General features: G+C 32.7%; 2 protein-coding genes across 2 annotated transcripts; one reads left to right on the top strand and one right to left on the bottom strand.

The window, feature by feature from the left end:
- Nucleotides 1-165: 165 nt before the first annotated feature.
- HELRODRAFT_180051 (hypothetical protein) lies at nucleotides 166-3,229 on the top strand (the record flags this gene model as incomplete). Its single annotated transcript, XM_009028813.1, has 11 exons — nucleotides 166-236; nucleotides 286-448; nucleotides 518-592; nucleotides 675-855; nucleotides 927-1,135; nucleotides 1,268-1,435; nucleotides 1,556-1,618; nucleotides 1,744-1,850; nucleotides 1,917-2,073; nucleotides 2,776-2,878; nucleotides 3,153-3,229. The coding sequence occupies 11 exons, from the start codon at nucleotides 166-168 to the stop codon at nucleotides 3,227-3,229; spliced, it is 1,374 nt and encodes a 457-aa protein (XP_009027061.1).
- Nucleotides 3,230-4,427: 1,198 nt separating this feature from the next.
- On the bottom strand, nucleotides 4,428-14,262 carry HELRODRAFT_180052 (hypothetical protein; the record flags this gene model as incomplete). The annotated part of the gene is made up of 33 exons (XM_009028814.1): nucleotides 4,428-4,501; nucleotides 4,671-4,773; nucleotides 4,891-5,047; nucleotides 5,301-5,407; nucleotides 5,602-5,664; nucleotides 5,991-6,155; nucleotides 6,284-6,495; nucleotides 6,574-6,754; nucleotides 6,848-6,922; nucleotides 6,986-7,148; nucleotides 7,222-7,303; nucleotides 7,450-7,626; nucleotides 7,983-8,115; nucleotides 8,179-8,271; nucleotides 8,358-8,471; nucleotides 8,535-8,652; nucleotides 8,734-8,809; nucleotides 8,884-8,916; nucleotides 9,543-9,609; nucleotides 9,813-9,956; nucleotides 10,016-10,168; nucleotides 10,289-10,495; nucleotides 10,560-10,622; nucleotides 10,679-10,801; nucleotides 10,886-11,104; nucleotides 11,164-11,409; nucleotides 12,592-12,665; nucleotides 12,738-12,789; nucleotides 12,948-13,018; nucleotides 13,256-13,409; nucleotides 13,482-13,507; nucleotides 13,806-13,966; nucleotides 14,189-14,262. 33 exons carry the CDS (start codon nucleotides 14,260-14,262, stop codon nucleotides 4,428-4,430), a joined length of 3,960 nt encoding a protein of 1,319 aa, XP_009027062.1.
- Nucleotides 14,263-15,724: the final 1,462 nt, after the last annotated feature.

Here is a 15,724-nt window from a genome sequence, read left to right on the forward strand (position 1 = left end):
AACTGGAAAGTTGTGCTGACAATCTGTTTGATCGATTAATAAGATTATATCTAACAGCAGTTAGATTTCTACAAGTAAGGTAAATAAAAATAACAAGAATATTTGTTACGGAAGAGATATTTCTACTCATTTCAGGTTACCAGAGAGAATTAACATACCAACGATATGACGGGTCGTTCAGCGCGTTTGGCAATCAGGATAAATCTGGAAGCGTATGGTACAAAAATTAATTCAGCGTTAGTTGTAAAGGTTTATGAAATCTTCTTATCATTGAACATTTTTCAGGTTGAGTTCATTCGTTATCAAATGTTTCCACCAAGCGAAAGAGTACATTCCAGTTGAAGACAGCAAAATAGCAGCAACGATGGATTGGATTATTGGGTTGCAAGCAGACAATGGAACGTTTGCAGAGCCTCCAGAGGGAAGGGTCATTCACACAGATATGCAGGTAGGTTGCCATCCAACAAAATCAATCGGATCACTGGGTTCATGGAAAAATTCAACTCATTTTGTGTAGGGTGGATCGTCTGCGGGGGTGGCTATGACGGCGTACGTTCTTATTGCGCTCCTGGAAAACAAGAATGTAACATTGGTAAGTTCAGGAAATAAAATAAAATATTGCCATTAAAGTGTCTTTATCGTGTTTTTATATCAACAAATTCTACTCATCACAGAGCGATACCAGCAAGCTCTCTGATGCAATAACGAATGCCACAACGTTTTTAGAAAATAACATGGAGCTGTACTCCAAAGACCCATATGCACTTGCCATAATCTCGTACGCGTTTTTCAAATCGGGAAGTGACAAATTAGCGGAAACTCTATCGCTGCTTGAAAGTCTGGCCGTCAACGAAGGTATCGAAAATTGACTTTTATATTTTGGACAACTTAAATAATCTGTAAAATTTTTCCAATAAATTTTCCAGGTGGATTAACTTATTGGCATAAAGCTAGTGAGAGTTCGTCGGATAACATTTGGAGAGGACCTTACTCTCAAGCCAAATCATACAGCATTGAAATCGCTTCTTATGCTTTGATGGTTTACGCACAGAAGAAAGATTTAGACAAGGCATTGCCGATTGGCAAGTGGCTTTTGAAACAAAGAAATGCCTTTGGTGGATTTTCATCAACACAGGTTGCAAAATGTATTGGCACACATACTTCGAATTTTGAAGATGCTGAAAATTTTTTATTGCTCAAATGAGCTGTTTGTGCTAAAATTATGCCGTTGGTTTTGATTCGAAACTCATAAGTTTGTATTGATCAGGACACTGTGTTGGCCTTAGAAGCACTGGCTTCATTTGCACCTCTCATTGTCCCAGCAAGTGATGGAGCAGGAGTCGTTGTGTCTGTAACTGCTGGTGGTGGCAACTCTTTCACCCATCAGTTCAATGCCATCAACAAACACAATGCTCTCTTCCTCCAATCAGTTCAAGTTCGTCAAATAAAAATATTTTATACAAAATTCAATTGTTTCAAAATTGCGCAACGAAAATCAGTAAATTATTTTTCAATTTTTGACTGTCGTGTAACTTACATATGCAATTTGTTGCAGCTTCCAGAATCCACGACATCTGTAAAAGTTCATGCAGTGGGTGAAGGAGTGGCTCTCGCACAGGTAGCCCATCAAGCCGTTGTCCATTTTGTAACGTGTCAAACAATCAGTTAATAAGATAATCCGTGCCTTTTAACATTGACACCCGATAGAAAATTAATAACACTTTATACGTATTCATTTAATAGCTCATCGTGAAATACAACGTGGACAACGAAAACAGCAATCAGTTTCTGTCGCTGAATCTTTCTACAACCTCTGTCGATAAAAAACTTAAACTTAGTCTTTCCACGGCGTAAGTTTTAAACTTTCGCTCACAAAATTTGCATTTAGCTTAAAAAATTGTTCTGAATGTTTCAAGCTGGAGTGGATCTGAAGTGACGGGAATGGTAGTCGTGGAAATAAACATCCTGACTGGTTACTCCCTGCTCGATGATGGAAACTTTATCCAACAGATTGGAAGTACATTCAAGAAGGTTGAGAAGAGCTCGAACAAAGTTGTCATCTACTTGGATGAGGTGCTTTTTTATTATTTCTTTTTTTTGTATTGTTAACAATTTTTCAGAGTGGTTATTATAATATTTTTTGATGGGTGTCCATCGGTTTAGAAGGTTTGAAACAATTTGTTGATGGTTGGAAGTGTTATTCGTTTAGTTCTCCTCGCAACCTTTTATGAACTGAGAAACTCGAGCCTGCTGTTTTTCCATTTTAAACATTTTGCCAAAAAACGTAGTTGGCAGGCAGGCGCGACGGTGTTAAGGTTGAAGTACCTGGCACTGCTTGCCGTTGCAATTATTGTGTTTTAATGTAAAGTGATTTCGCCTATCGTATGCAATGTTTGTGATTCGCTGATTCACATGTTTTTACGCTATTTAAACAATACTATGAGAAGAGAATTTCGAAGAAAATTGAACAGCTTCGAAATATGACAACTCTTTCACAAAATTAACTCAAAATAATAAACTCTTACAAGTGCTATCACTATCTGACCTGTACCACCAAAAAATTGAAAACAATTTCATGAGGTTGTATACACTGTTACGTTGTGTCATAGTTTCCTCCATTTTCAGATGTACTTTTTAAGGCTTTAAATAATTATGATATTTTAATAACTTTCCGATGACATTCTACTTTTAATGAGTTGTTTTTTGTTTCAACAGAATCAAATTAGATTTTCAAAGTAAGATTTAAAAATGCTTTTTAATTGTTTCATATTTCAGCTGACATACGAATTTGTGCACTTTGATGTGCACCTGGATGAAGTTCTGAATATTGCCAACGTGAAACCAGCTCTTGTGAAAGTTTACCGCTACTACCGACCAGGTATATTTTTTAACTGATTTGAAATGGCTCACCAACTTCTATGATAGATCTGATGGTTTTTTATATAAGATATAAAAAATATCATCAAGTACAAAGCAACATCTGTAAGGTATATAAAAACAAATTTATTATAGCTATTGTTTTTAGCCAGGGACTCGCACAATTTTATTCTGTGGTAATAATTGACATGACAATTTAGAATGTGGAATTGCTTATATAGTGTAGTTACTTCAACCTGATAGTGCTAGCCAAGCAAATAATTTTTTGCCTTCAGACTCTTCAGTGACAGGTTTTTATTCTTCAAGTTCAGGCCAGACGTGGGAAGGTGCCTGTCCTCAATGCTGCCGTTAGTACAACCATTTAGAAGATTGAATTTGCGTACGCACTCACACGCACACAAACACTCACACGCACACACATCTACAAACTATACAATTTAAAAAAATTTACCCTACAGCTTAGATCCTGTTTTCGAAATTCAAAAGAATTTTGCTCTTTGAAAATTTGGAGTTAATGCTGAATTAACAAAAACTGCTGTATATCATTCAAATTGAATATTTTCTATAATTTTTCGAGACAAGTTTCTGCAAATTATATTCAGCATTATATTCATTTATTACTTTTCAAACGATCTGTTTTTAATTAATCTTATTATTTGATTTTTTCGAAGTTTTACAAAATCAAAATGAAAATATTTAAAAATATAAATGCTTTGTTTTTATTTTTTAAAATTACTTTTAAAAAGTCATGATGATATCGGTGTAAAATATAGAATTTTCAATATTTTGATTTAATAGCTATAATGATTGTTGACTTTGATGATTGCTTCAGTCTGAACACGAAAGGTCAGTATGTTTAAAACTGGATAGATAAGGAGAAGAGTATGGGGCCGATTTGACTGCTGCATTGCATCAATAGTCTCAATAGAGACAAAAGGCGTCTAGCAATGGTTAGATGGCGTGATGGTCTACTGGTTAAGGTCGTCTGGTGCTATTTCGCAATCACCGGGTTCGAATATGACAAAAAGATCCACGCCTATCACATGCTTCGTGTGTGATGTGTATGTATTCATATACTATGTTTGTCCTCTTTGTTGAATCCTCGGAACCTTGGAAGAGTGTAATTGAACTTTTTAACTTTTTTAATGCGCCTTTGGTCTTGTAATCGTGGTATGAGATGGTGTACGTTATGTGCTCGAACAGGCCGGCCACAGGATGACAATTTTTGCCAATATTTTTTACTAACTTTTTATATGGGCATATATATTTTATATTTTTACGTGAGACTTCACTCACATCTAGGATGACGCATTTCATTCACTAATCAATGAAAACGTTTTGCTGCAAAAAATTTTAAATTTTAGTTTATTAAACCAAAACGACAGATAATGAAATAAATTTTTAAAAAAGTACTCTTAAAATGATAAATAATTTTCAGAAACAATCGAACATTAAAATCGTTTTAAGTTTAAAAATATTGGAATCAGAATGAAATCGAATGATTGTAGTTATGTCCATCAAACGTTCGACTAATAAATTAGAAGCGGTATTCAACAGCACTGAGGACACGCCCCTTCCCACGTCTGTCCTGAAACTGTCGAATAAAATCCTGTAACTGGCGTTCCTGTGAAGTGGTTTTTAAATATTTTTTGATTACCTTGCATCAGCAACATGATTATAATATATTCGAAAAGAATAAAATGATATGTAAAATCAAAATAACGAAATTGATATTGAATTGTGATATATGAAAAAAATTGAAAATTAGAATGAGCAAATTTATTAAAAATTACCTGGTTCGTAGTAACGGTACACTTTAACGAGAGCCGGTTTAACATTTGCAATCTTCAGTTGTTCCTGAAGTAGGACGTCAAACTTCAGTGGCTGAGAAGTGAGCTGTTGTGTTGAAGTAATACGGTTTCTAAGTTAATTTATCGATAAACATTATTTCTTATTAACAAAACTAGAGCCCATCATATCACGCATCTCTATTACAAAAGTTTATTGACGCACCTCATCCAAGTAGATGACAACTTTGTTTGAGCTCTTCTCAACCTTCTTGAATGTACTTCCAATCTGTTGAATGAAGTTTCCATCATCGAGCAAGGAGTAACCAGTCAGGATGTTTATTTCCACGACTACCATTCCCGTCACTTCAGATCCACTCCAGCTTGAACATTAAGCGTTACAGTTAAATTTGCAAATTGACCGAAGATGTATAAAATAAAATTACATAAATGTCGTAAAACTCAAATAAAAAGTTTCAATTACAGCAGATTTGTTAGTTCATTCATTCTTACTAGCAAAACCGCTTTCCCGTCTCACTAGCAAAAGTAGTTATTAGATTAGTATTAAATATCACTCAATTTATTATTTTGATCATTTAAAAAATATTTTAAATAATTTTGGTTTAACATGTTTACCTGGTTGAAACGCTCAAACTGAGGTCATTGTTTGAAGATCTGGTTGACAGGTCGAGAGTTAGAAACTGATCTTTATTGTCATTCTCTACGTTGTAATTTACGTTCATCTGTTACAGAAAGTTATATTAAATGTTAATTTCATACTTTAGTTCAGTTGTTGGTTAATAAAAGTTCTAAACGAGAAATTAAGATACTTATTAGATGAGATGAAATTTGTGATGAAGTTTTATCAATAATCAGTTTTGCGAAGAATTTAAAAATTTGTAGATGATATTTTAAGTATTTTAAAATAAAATTTTACCTGAACAAGAGCCACACCTTCACCTTTGGCTAACACGTAGGCAAGTGATGTTGATTGTGGGAGCTTTAATAAAAAAACAAGAGAAGTTGGAGATAAATATTTAATAATTTCTTAATATTAATTTATATTAAAGTTCAGTAATTTTATACTTTTACTTCCGTACTAAAAAAATATTTCGATTGCCAAAATCATATTCAACACAAAAATCCCTTTAAATTGACAAATCCTCCTATGATTATTATAAGATAAGTTCACAGTTTTTAAATCTGGATATTTTTTAATGATTTTCAAACGTATTTGTATTGCGTAAAAAATCATTCTTTAATGATTTAATTTTATAAAATTAAAAAACGCCACACAAATACTAATAAGAAATTTGCTTCACAGACCTGAATGGATTGTTGGAAGAGAGCGTTTTGTCTGGTGACGGTGTCGAAAGTATGGGAGAATGATCCACTCTCGTCTGTTACAGTTACAGTAATTCCTGCTCCATCGCTTGATGGAATGATTAAAGGTGCAAATGACGCCAGTGCTTCCAAGCCCAGAACAGTGTCCTGTATGCAATTTCCATTTGGTAACGTGTGCAAATAAAAATCAGCCAGTGTTTTATTATAACTTTAAAACATTTTTTGGTGTATTCATTATAGACTCTAGCAGTTGTTTGAAATCTAAGACCGTGAACCTGGGTACTTGCGAAACCTCCGAAAGCATTCCGTTGCTTCAGAAGCCATTTTCCAATCGGTATTGATTTTGAAAAGTCTTTTTTCTCCGCATAGACCATGAGGACGTAGGAAGCAATTTCAATATTGTATGACTTGGCTTGCGAATAAGGTCCTCTCCAGATGCCTTCAGAGGTACTTTCAATCACATCTTTCTTCCAGTACGTCACTCCATCTGAAGACGATGGAAGATCAAATCAATAAAGTGCATTACACATTATTCGTTCGTTCGTGTGATGTTTACAACACTGACCTTTGTTGATTGCCAGCTTGTCAAGCAGTGCCAGAGTATCAGTCAGCTTTAAGCTTCCAGACTTGTGGAGGGCGTATGAAATGATGGCTAGAGCATAGGGATCGTTGGAATACGAATGGAAATTGTTCTCCAAATACTTGTTGGCGTTGTTGATGGCCGACGTCAGTCTTGCAGAATTGGTCTGTGTTGACGAATTTTTTTAATTAACATAGCTGATGTTTGTTTATGAAAATTTTAGTAAATGGTCGAGTAGAGTATTAATAAAAAAATTAACCATGGGATTATTTTTGTTTTCTAGTAAGGCTATCAAAACGTATGCCGTCAAGGCAATCCCAGATGACGATCCTCCCTGTAAAAGACATGTTTGGTTTCTCACTCGTTCGTTACAAATGATTATGATTTAGCATTCAACCTGCATATCCTTGTGAATAACTTTACCCTCGGGAGGCTCTGCAAACGTTCCATCAGTGCCTTGTAGTCCAATTATCCAATTCATCGTTGCTGCTATTTTGCTGTCTTCAACTGGAATGTACTCTTTTGCTTGGTGGAAACATTTGATAACAAATGAACTCAACCTGAATTTAATTGATATTTCATTTTAGAACGTTTATAAATTCGTTCAAATTTTCAGAAGTTTTAATGTCTCACCAAATACTTCCAGCTTTGTCGCTGTTTCCAAATGCGCTGAAAGAACCATCCAACCTTTGATATGTCAACTCCCTCTGGTAGCCTTTCAATCACAACAATATCAATATAACTCATTAGTTTGCAGGTTTCAGAAACAAATTTAATTATGGACAATTATATATAAAAGATAAGAATAATTTTGTATGCTAAAGACATCAAAAGTTGTATTATATTTCATTCAAAACTTACCATCGTTGATAAAATTTTTAGCTTTTTGATCAAACTCTTGAGTTAGTCGTCCAGTTTCAGTGAAGTATTTGAGAAGATAAACATCAGGAACCAAGTGAAGAAGATTTTGTTCACCACAACCGTAAGGCATTTTCAACAAATCTCCAATGTTGTTCATAGCAGAACCAATAATGTCACCTGCAATTGTTCACACGTGTTAAAAGTTTGAAAATAATTTTTGATCAATATTTGTAATAATTACAAAATTTTAATGTCAACACGGGGTACAAATTCAGCAATACATAAAAAATTAGGACAATTTATCATGGTTACCAATTACAGTGAATTCAATGACAGCTGATCCAGGAACGAGAATGTCCTTCGATGGTAATGCCACTTTAAAATCAGTATCAAACACTTTTGCTGATGACAGTTGAATGAACTGCGATGTGCTGTATGACTGAGTTTGTCCTTCGGGCTTAAAACAAATGTTTTAAACTTTTACTTGAAATGTTTTCAGTTGTTGAGACTTTATTTAAGTCTACAGCAGGTACTCACCTTAACGAGCAGTGTGGCTTTCATGGCATCGGCAGCCAATCCTGCATGAGCACTGACTTCAATGGGTATTTGACCGATTGCAGTGGCAACCACCCAAAAGTACACTGACTTACCATCGTTGTTTCCAACCTAAAATATATACATGTTTCAATTTACATGTTTGAATAATTTAGGTGTAAACGTCTTGATTACCTTTAAATGTTTTACGACCTCGACGGATTGAAGTTCTTTATTATCACATTTTATTACTTTGAAATAATTTGATGCCAAAAGTTTCACTTGAGCCTGTTTAAAACATATTAATTTTTTAAGATGTACATTATTGTTATTTATTAAAGTGGTATGTTTTCAATAGAGAAGTCTTTGCCTACCTCTAAATCTTGACCAAAATAATTGAAAACAGTGACTTGAAGGGCAAATTCTTCTCCTCTTACGATGGAATACGGCAAGTTCAACGAAATAAAGAATGGTTTGATGACAGTTATCTGAAAAGTTTAAAAAATTAAAATAAATATATAATTCTCAGCCATAAATAATTTATTTCCTACTTTGGCGGAACTTTCTGACAACCCAATGCCTGCTTCCTGGTTTACCGAAAATCCTGTAGCAACCCATGAAGTGATGGTATCTGGAACTTTTACTTTCAGTTGATAATCTCCTTTTGCACTGTTTGAAAAATATTAACTAAAATATACGATATTCTTTTTAATTAAATTAAAAATTTTTTACTCGGATGTCACTTCCGACCAAATCCATGTCTCTGGAAAATCTTTTCTAACAGTTGTAGTTGCCGGTGTTGATGAAACACTTGGTCCATCAATGTCTATTTAAGAATGAAATTGTTTTGTTAATATATTGCATGCTTTTGTAAGGTAGCTCCAAATAATTTCCACTAACCAGGAACTGCCACAGTCTCGGCGTTCATCATAACTTTATGAAATTGATAAAATTAATTTACCATGATTACTAAAATTTATTATTCGCTTTACATATGCTAAATAAGCATTTCTTTTTACAAGAAACTGAACAAAATGTACTTGCCTGATATTTTTCCACCTGCAGAACCTCTCCACCTCATAACTTAAAGTTTCGAAATAAAGAATAACTAAATAAGTTACAAGAATATACTCACTCATTATAATATAACAAGAAAGCAATCAGGAAAATAATTTCAGACATCGTTAGTTTCAAAATTGCCAATTTGCTGTTGGTAACCATCACTTAATAGTTAAATTGTGGTTGCATTAGAAGTTTCTTGAAATTACCTCTCTCTCTCTATTTTAAGTAACGTTACACACAATCTACATACACTAATTTTGTTCTTGTATTGTGGTCGTTGTTTTGAATATTTAGAAGACAATGGATTTGGTAGAAGATCATAAATCAGGTTTAAATGTCTTGTTTTGAATATATTATATAAAATTCTTTCTTTGACAATACTACTCTAAAACAAAAACATTTATAGCACAAAATCCATGTAAATATGAATTTGTAAGCTTAAAACAAAACGAACAGGTAATTAAATAATTGAAGCAATGCATTCGTAACAAACTTACGATCCCAATATATTGGACGATAACTTCTTTGCACATGAAGGTTGGACATAACTGATAATCCAGCGTTCTGTTGTGTAAATTATTAAAACAGCAGTCACCATTATAGTAACTTACTATGAATTTATAATAAACGCTCAAAACGATTTATTTTATTTTCATGTCTATTCTTTTTACGTTTACGTAACTTATCTTATGCAATATTTTATAAACTTGTTGACATCTAATTTTGATTAAAATAGAGAACAGTTAATGCATGAAAAATTGACCTACATCAATAACAGAGTAAGTATCACTGCCTCCCAGCCAAAAAGGACTCCAGCAACCCAAACATCTCGCAATGCCAAATCGACCAAGACCACCAAAATGACCTCCATCATAATTTAATTCCGAGTAAGCGGAGAGCTCTGATTTTATCTGGCATGTATATTTAGGAATGAGCATACCGTTAATGAATTGAACTGCATACGACCAACCATGTCTTGTGTAACATCGTTTCCGGAACTCAGTAGCATCACGGATTGATCCACAGCCAGCAAACCTACGAAAGAATTTTCTTTTGTCTTCACGTTCAAGTAAACGTTGTCATCTCCTGGTTCTGTTTTGTCTTTATTGAAACTCAGTGACACCTAATATATTATGTCAACAAATTTTAATTTAGATTTATCCCACAACTTGAATGAATATTAAAATTTATTAAAGTTGAAAAAATTTCATTGGATATTATTGGTTTTTATAAAATTTATCACCTTATTAGCAAAAAAATCAGCCACAGGAATGGACAAGCTGTCAGCAATCAGTTCTCCAGTGGGTGAGACATATGAAACAACAAATCTGGCTTCTGGTGCCAACTTGATAGCCAGTTCGGCTGTTACTTCCAAAGAGAATATGTGTTCCTTTTGAGGACTGGGAAATTTCATTTGTTTTGATTCTATGATAAGACCTTTCGCCAACATCTTGAAAAATTAAAATAAAGTTTTATTAAATCTTTCATATAGACAAAAATATTGTTAAACAAACTTGTAACTGAAAATCTTTGATCGCATCAACCGTTTTCACTTGAAATTGCAAAATGGTAGATGGCTGAAAAAACAGAAAAAACTAGTGAAGGTACAGTTAAATATGTTCATCAATTATACCTTAATTATATTTTCAGTGTTTATCAGAGTTATTTGAATGCCTCCTTTGTCTCTTGTTTCAAATTTATTGACGTATTTGTAAGCAGTTAATGTCGTGTCCGTCACTTCGTCTCTAAATGATGCCTAGTTTTATATCAAAGAAGTTAGTTGATGTGTATTTTTTAGTGAGCAATCGATAATTAAATTGATTAGAACTTCAATACTAACTTCAAAATTAACGTTCTCAGATTGTAGTAAAGTGGGAAAGTTGAAAATAACATATCCATTTTCTGTTAAAGGAACCGTAAATATTTTTTCGTAGTTAGTGTGAATATTGGAGTGATAATAATACGTAGTAGATTTAATGGTAATGGTCTTGAATGATCCATCACTGTTTTTAATGTCACTCAATGTAGGCGGGCTGTCGTCACTATTTTTCAGGCTTAACTGGAATGCATGAAAAAGTTTTCATAATTTTTTCAGAAACGCTAAAGGTTATGACTTACATATCCGTTAAAGGTCAATCCTGGCTTGTAATTATCAGGGGAGTTCGCTAAAAATTCTAACTTCAATCTTTGACTTTTGCAGTCGATTGTACTGTTCCCTGACAAAGTTATTCCCGTTTCAGTTTCAGTGACGTTGGCTTCCACAAACAAAGTTTGACCATTTAACGTGCCTTCTACCCATTGTGTTGGCATCAATGCTTTCAAATCAGTTAGCGTCAACGACAGGTCTCCTTTTCCATCAATCAACTTAAAATCAGAAAAAGTTGGACTTAAAAAATCATGAATTTGTAAATATTTATTTAAACGGTTAATTTTTTAAAAATTAAATAAACTATAAAAGGATTAATTAACATGAAACAGCTTTGTAAGCTTTCGTTGTTGATTAACATTCCAGTAGTAATTTTTCAGCGAAATTTCCACTTTAGCAGTACCTTTCACTGGCTGGCCGTAGGTGTATCTAAAATTAAAAGTATTATTATTATATTCTAGTTTCTACTTTTTAATATATAAAATTAAAAATTTTCAATTGAATTTAAATTTCAATGATTGTAATGGAGTGAAGCTGCCTGACGTACTTGGCAATAACTGAGAGAGAGAATTTTTCCTGGAGGGAGGGCTTGTTTTGATTTATGAGGAAATAAGATGGCAGTTCAACTTTCACTTCGAATTTGGGCAACACTGAAAACATGTACATTGTACATATATGCATAAACATGCTGCATGTGTGCTTTTCGTTTATGTAATTTGAAAAATAAATGATAGTTTATGATAAATCGCTTTTGCTTATGCAGTACAAAAGTAAGGAGCTTTTCGCGGTTTTATTCAAATTTTTAACCGCCATGCAAGGCATGACATAATTCAAATTTGTAACAACCTCCTTCGTGAAAATTAACATTTTACTGCTAGCAATTTAAATTTTTCATGCAAATTATCAGCATCACGTGTCATGGTCATCAAATGAAAATCTATTACAAATACCAATCAATCAATCTTCGTTTAGCGTTCAGAGATCCAGTTCCCCGAGGTAGGACGTAATTACAAATAATATCGTGGAATTCAAATAAACACTTAGCCTACATAACCTCATTATTAAAATGGAAAAGAGCAACTAATCGCACCGAAAAAGCAAATTTGTCTTATGCCTACCAAACCCATAAAAAATTTTACAAACTTATTTCAACAAAATTTTTAGAATTGTTAATTAATAGAATAGAAAAAAATATTTTACCGTATTCAGCTACTTTTATGAACTGTTCTTTACTGGCAAACTGGTTTAACAAAATTGAAACATTTCTAATAGATACTCAGTGTGAAATACAACATAAAATGATTGAATGAATGAACGATTGAATGAATGAATGAATGAATGATTGAGAGAATAAAAGAATTAATAAATGAATTAGGATGATTAATGTTTTAGAATCTAACCTGCGATTCAGCATGTATTTTCCACTGTCCCAACGAGGTGATGTCTGACAATTTCAAACTATCGGTGATTACACCTACAAGTGAATGTTGTAAGCAAACATGCCATAAGTTTCATGAGATAACGCTAATAAATAAAATTATCATACCATTTTCACTTTGCTGATCAACCAGTTTTTTTATCTTGTTCAGTGCGGTATCCTGAGTAATTAAACATATTTTTAACCTTTATTCGTTATTTTCAATTATAATCATATATTCGCATTATACGTATTATTAATTACCATGAAGTGTTTCTAGATAACTTTTTGAAATTATTTTTTACGCTTTGTTCTACACGCATTCAACTGAATACTAACATATATTGTAATGTTGACTTTATCTGTGTATGGTTTCAAATCGGGAGTGATGGAGATCACTCTAAATAAAACTGTGACAAGGAATTATATTTTATTTATCAACTTTCATTTATCAATTACAAAAAATAAACTTTTGATCATCAAAAAATTTGTAAAAATGTTGATCTCATAATGTCAAACGTTTAAAAAAGACATCTATTTTTAAACTTTACAGTTTTAATACCAATTTCAAAACATATAGCATAATCAAACATAACTGAGGAACGGAATGATTATAATAGGACGGTCGTGTTATGTCTTAAACTAACTTGTCTGTCCAGGTTTGTACAGGACTTTGTCTGTTTGGATGAAGATCGAGTGCACCTTCCTGTTGACAGACAGCTGACTGCTGTTGACGAAAGTTATCCCTCCTGATGCACTCACTGAAAACGTATAAGTGTCTTCTGGAACAATTGCCGGAATCTGAAATATTCATTTTTATGAATGTATGCGCATATAAAGTTCTAAAACTAAAGAAGCCAATAATAAGCTTACTTCCAAGTTCAGTAATTTTGCAACGTCTGAAAAATTAGCAATACAAATTAATTAATGTTGTTTTAAGAATGTGTTTAATTTAATTTCTATCTCAATGAATCTCTGATAATTATTAATTTGCTCATGTAATCTTTCTACCAAAGACTTTTGCGAAAAAACCACCCAATACCTGTTTAAGTATATATCTTGTCAGTACAGCATTGTTTGCGGAACAAGCAGCAGTTCAACGCATTACATGCTTAAAACTTCGAGCAACACTTATAACTTTATTATATTTGTTGACTTCATCAATTATTAATTAAACAATTTTTAAGAACTACTTACTTGTTTGTAAAGTAAATTTGTTTTGAACCAAAGCAGATCCATCACTTTTCTTGATTGAAGCTTCCAGTAAAAATTCAAAGGTCATCTCGTTTGTTGTCGTCAAACTGAACTGGTAGTTACTGCCAGGTTTCATCATTTTGGAAGAGACGATTGTGTAAGAGCTGTAGAGGATTTTGATATTTCTACATCAGAAATAATGAATGTATTGACATTAGCATGAGGAATACAAAAAAGAATTGCAAACATTTTGTTGCAGTTTTAAATATTAAACATATAAAACTCAAACGGATTAAAAGAGAATAAACAAAAGTTATCAATTTCTAGTGAACCAGTTAAATTTAATTAAATTGAAAAATCAAAATTTCTCGAAGTAGCAAACTAACGGTATGACAGATGCTGCCGACGATATGCCGAGGAAGATCATCAACAGCACGCAGAACTGATACTTTAGAGCCATGTTTTCAGACCTTTGAAATTTCAAAGTTAATAAAAATAGCTTTTTTGTTTTAAAACGCATCATCAAGCTTCATTATTACTAAATCATGTTTATAACAAATAGCTTTTAAACGGTCAACACTAATGAAAAGAAAAATATAGTTGAAAAACGTAGAGTTGGAACTCACCGCAGGGAGAGTCTCCTAAAACGACAGACCACAAAGTTGACTGCAGCAGACAACTGAATGCCGATGCGAAGTTACTCGTTTTATAGCGCACGAATGGATGCCAGCATGTTTTGAAGGGCCTGGTTGAGAATTCAGCACTTAATGCGATCTGCATATATTATACCAAAGAATGATCTCGCAAGCACGCATAAAAGTGACCTTATTTTTATGAAAAAGTCAAAATAATTTTTATTTCAATTGGTTCTCAAATGAAGAATGAAAACAAAACAATTTATTATTATTATTGTGCTTGCTGCTTTTAAACCATAACACTCTCGAGAAATCGAAATACTTTGAATTGATCAACTTTTCAAGTTGTTTTTCATGCCTACTTGAATTTATTAATCATTTTTTTTAATTCAATGAACTGCTTGATCACGTTTTGCATAGTTTGCTCCAAAGTATTACATTCTAAAATGCCTCAACAGTTACCATAGCATAACAACATTTTAAAGTGCTTATAACATAACATAACATTAAATAACATAACGTGACATAAAATAATATAACACAACGTCACACGTTTGGATAACAATTTCACATTAAAGGATTTACAAATTACATTAATCATAATAAGAATAATATTTTAAAGAGTTGTTAAAAGATGTTAGAAAATTATATGAATCAAAGTAAATAAATAGATGGATGAGTGCACCGTAAACTCTATAAAACCATGCATTGAAATGATAAGTTCAATCAGCTGCCACTTTCAGCTGCGTAGTAAACTGAAGCCTCACATGTTACAGATTGTGCAGTAAACTGAAACCTCACATAAGTCAAAAAAGATTCACTCCCAACATCTTCCTACAACCACCAACTCATATCCTGTTTTAATAAAAAATCTCCACAACATTTATTTTATAACAAACTAAAACAACAATTAATAATAATCAATGAGTGAAGGTGTTTTGAAAATTATGCACCGCGGCCAGTCATCATGTAAAGACTCTAACTAAAGTGTGTCTGTGCGTCTTGTCGATAATGAACAAAGATTCATAAACTTTTATTCCCATAAAAATCTGAAATATTTGTAAGCTCCTAACAAAATCCAGTTACAAAAACACCATATTATCTCTATAATATAATAATTTGGATAATAGGTCTTTATTTGCACTGGCTAGTTATTTTAAGAGAATTAACTGAATTTAACTCTCTATCTAAATAAACAAACACAATTTTGACACGTTACAAGAATGTTACGAACAAAACCCAAACATTTTAAATAAAATTTTGAATAAAAATAAATAATTATTTAAC

Source organism: Helobdella robusta, assembly GCF_000326865.2.
Source record: "Helobdella robusta unplaced genomic scaffold HELROscaffold_58, whole genome shotgun sequence".
NCBI classification, from domain to species: Eukaryota; Metazoa; Annelida; class Clitellata; order Rhynchobdellida; family Glossiphoniidae; genus Helobdella; species Helobdella robusta.